The sequence below is a fragment of the Haliaeetus leucocephalus genome, unplaced genomic scaffold, assembly GCF_000737465.1.
Source record: "Haliaeetus leucocephalus isolate CR32 unplaced genomic scaffold, Haliaeetus_leucocephalus-4.0 Scaffold140, whole genome shotgun sequence".
NCBI lineage: Eukaryota > Metazoa > Chordata > Aves > Accipitriformes > Accipitridae > Haliaeetus > Haliaeetus leucocephalus.
This window is the reverse complement of record NW_010972576.1, coordinates 13,203,947-13,206,278: the sequence shown is the minus strand read 5'-3', so window position 1 is coordinate 13,206,278 and position 2,332 is coordinate 13,203,947. Positions and strand designations below refer to the sequence as shown.

At 40.2% G+C, this 2,332-nt stretch overlaps 1 protein-coding gene across 1 annotated transcript in view; it reads left to right on the top strand.

Moving 5' to 3' along the window:
- The window catches only part of LOC104827796 (radial spoke head protein 4 homolog A-like), a 6,675-nt gene extending 4,564 nt beyond the window's left edge, over positions 1-2,111 (top strand). The window contains exons 4-6 of the mRNA XM_010561048.1: positions 125-266; positions 1,095-1,212; positions 1,871-2,111. Coding sequence (XP_010559350.1) covers positions 125-266; positions 1,095-1,212; positions 1,871-2,111 — 501 coding nt within the window. The remainder of the gene's footprint in view (positions 1-124; positions 267-1,094; positions 1,213-1,870) is intronic.
- The last annotated feature ends 221 nt before the right edge of the window (positions 2,112-2,332 follow it).

The following is a 2,332-nucleotide window of genomic DNA, read 5'->3' as shown; positions in this document are numbered from 1 at the left end:
TTTTTTTTCCCCCCCCCCCCCGCCCCCAACTGTGTGTGCATGTGCCTGAGCCCATTGTTTTAAATGGCTTGCATTCTTTCAGTGATTGTTACATGTATTTATTATTTTACCATGTCAATTATAGGGTCGCTGTGTTTGGCTTAATCCTTTCCAAAAATCAGAGGAAGAAGAAGAAGATGAAGATGAAGAGGAGAAAGCAGAGGAGCCAGATGAACTACAGCAAGAAATAGGACCACCTCTTCTCACTCCACTCTCTGAAGATGAAGGTACTCTTCATGGAATATGAAGTTTTTGATAGAGAGCCACTAGGAATGTTGGCATTTAGGTAGTAAATATTTGAAGATATAGGACTCCGATGCTTCATGGAGCAATATAGTTTGCTCCTGTAGGTTAAGCACATTCTTTTACAAAATTGATCAAAAGCAAAATGGTTAACAGTATTGACATTAAAACTGAAATAATTTGGTTTACTAGTTAACAGTCTTGTTGAGAATGAAGAGAAAAAATACCTCAGACTTGCCAGGCTACTGCAAGTTCAAGACAGCTCACTACATGAAATACATTCAGCTATTTTTCCATATCTGTTTAGGTTAAAAAAAGTGTGCATGTGTAAATAAATAAACATATATACATACACATATGCACAGATATACAAGTAAAAATTTAGATCCTGTAGTGCATTACTGCAGTAAATCATGGGCATATGGGAACCTGAATATTAGATTACATCAATAGTAAATTATTTTCCTACTCTCCATTCTTTAATCAAGGTGAAATAAAACTATGTAATTTATCCATAAGTGATATAAAGTCCTTGGCAAACGAAACAGTGGTGAGTACTACTGAATTTCAGAAGCATGATCTTTTCCGTACATGGCTCTATTAGTGTTCCTGTGCTACCTACCCATACATCTAAAACACCTGTTTGAATACAGTGCCTACATGTCTTGTTTCTGACTTCTAGCTCTTCTAATATGCAACTTAATATAACCATTGCTTGAATTCTGTGAAAGTCTTGTAGCTCAGTCTTAAATACTTTGTAGAGGTTCATAAGTCAATTTATTCATAGACTGTGTGTGTTTGGCTGCCTCCAGGAATTCAAAACATCCCTGCTTGGACAGCTCAGCCTTCTACAAACCTGATCCCGCAATATGCTGTTGCAATCCTCCAGTCTAACCGATGGCCCGGAGCATATGCCTTTGCATCTGGGAGGTGAGTACCTAGTTGGCATGATTACAACACAGACTGTGAATGCTAAACACAGATACCTGTATAATGAAGTCAAAGTTGCTTTATTATTAATTCATTGACTGAATTCTAACTATTCCAGAGACTGATGGAGAAGGCCACTTAAATGTGCACAGCAACCGTAATAATCATTGGAAAGGCTAGTATAAAGTTAATGGAAGTAAATATCCAGTTAGTATTTGGGCACAGTCCTTGATTTAAAACCTATATTCTTGAGTCTGCGGTACTTTTTACAAAAAACAGCTACATTCTGTGGTTCTAATGTTCGTTCATTTCCACTGCACATGGTACAGTCATTACCTCTATGTGCTTTTAAATGGGCACTGGAGTTGGGGTCAGAAACGGGGCTATGTTACCAATGTGAAGTTGGAGTCATATTGCAATACACTGCAGTGACAGAGTACATACAGCCTTCATCATTTTAGCATTTGGAGATTTTTAAGTGGAAGATGTCTTAACAGTTACAGCAGCTAAAAAGAGGTGCTGTCTTCTAAACACTTCAGTTATAGGATATCTGCACCACAGTGACTTTTTGCACAGCAGAGTAAGGATAACCTTGACAATATCTCCACCGATGTTTTGTCGGGGGGAGAATGTGCCATCTTTCACTTTTCTTTCTCAGGAAATTTGATAATATCTACTTTGGCTGGGGTCACAAATACAGTCCGGAGAACCACACTCCCACACTGCCTCCGCCAGTGCAAGCAGAATACCCCAGCGGGCCAGAAATCACAGAGACAAGAGACCCCACTCTGGAGGAGGAACTGGCTTTCAAGGCTGCGAAGGAAGAAGCCTTAGCTGCAGCGGAGGAAGAAGACGATGAGGAAGACGTTGAGGATGATGAAGAGGAGGAGGATGATTAAAACGCAGGGGGACGACACACATATTTTTACTTTAAAAGTTTAAACATGAATTTTCATAAACTAGTCATGAATTAGCTGACCCTAAAAGAAATGCAACTGGAGCACGCCTTCCTTTTTGATTTCTGTAGGCTCTTGTTTGCAGCTGCCTTACCCTCCTTCCCTACCCGCCAAGCCCGCCCGCCCTGGCCTGAAGCTTGCATCGCTTTCACTGGAAGACGACA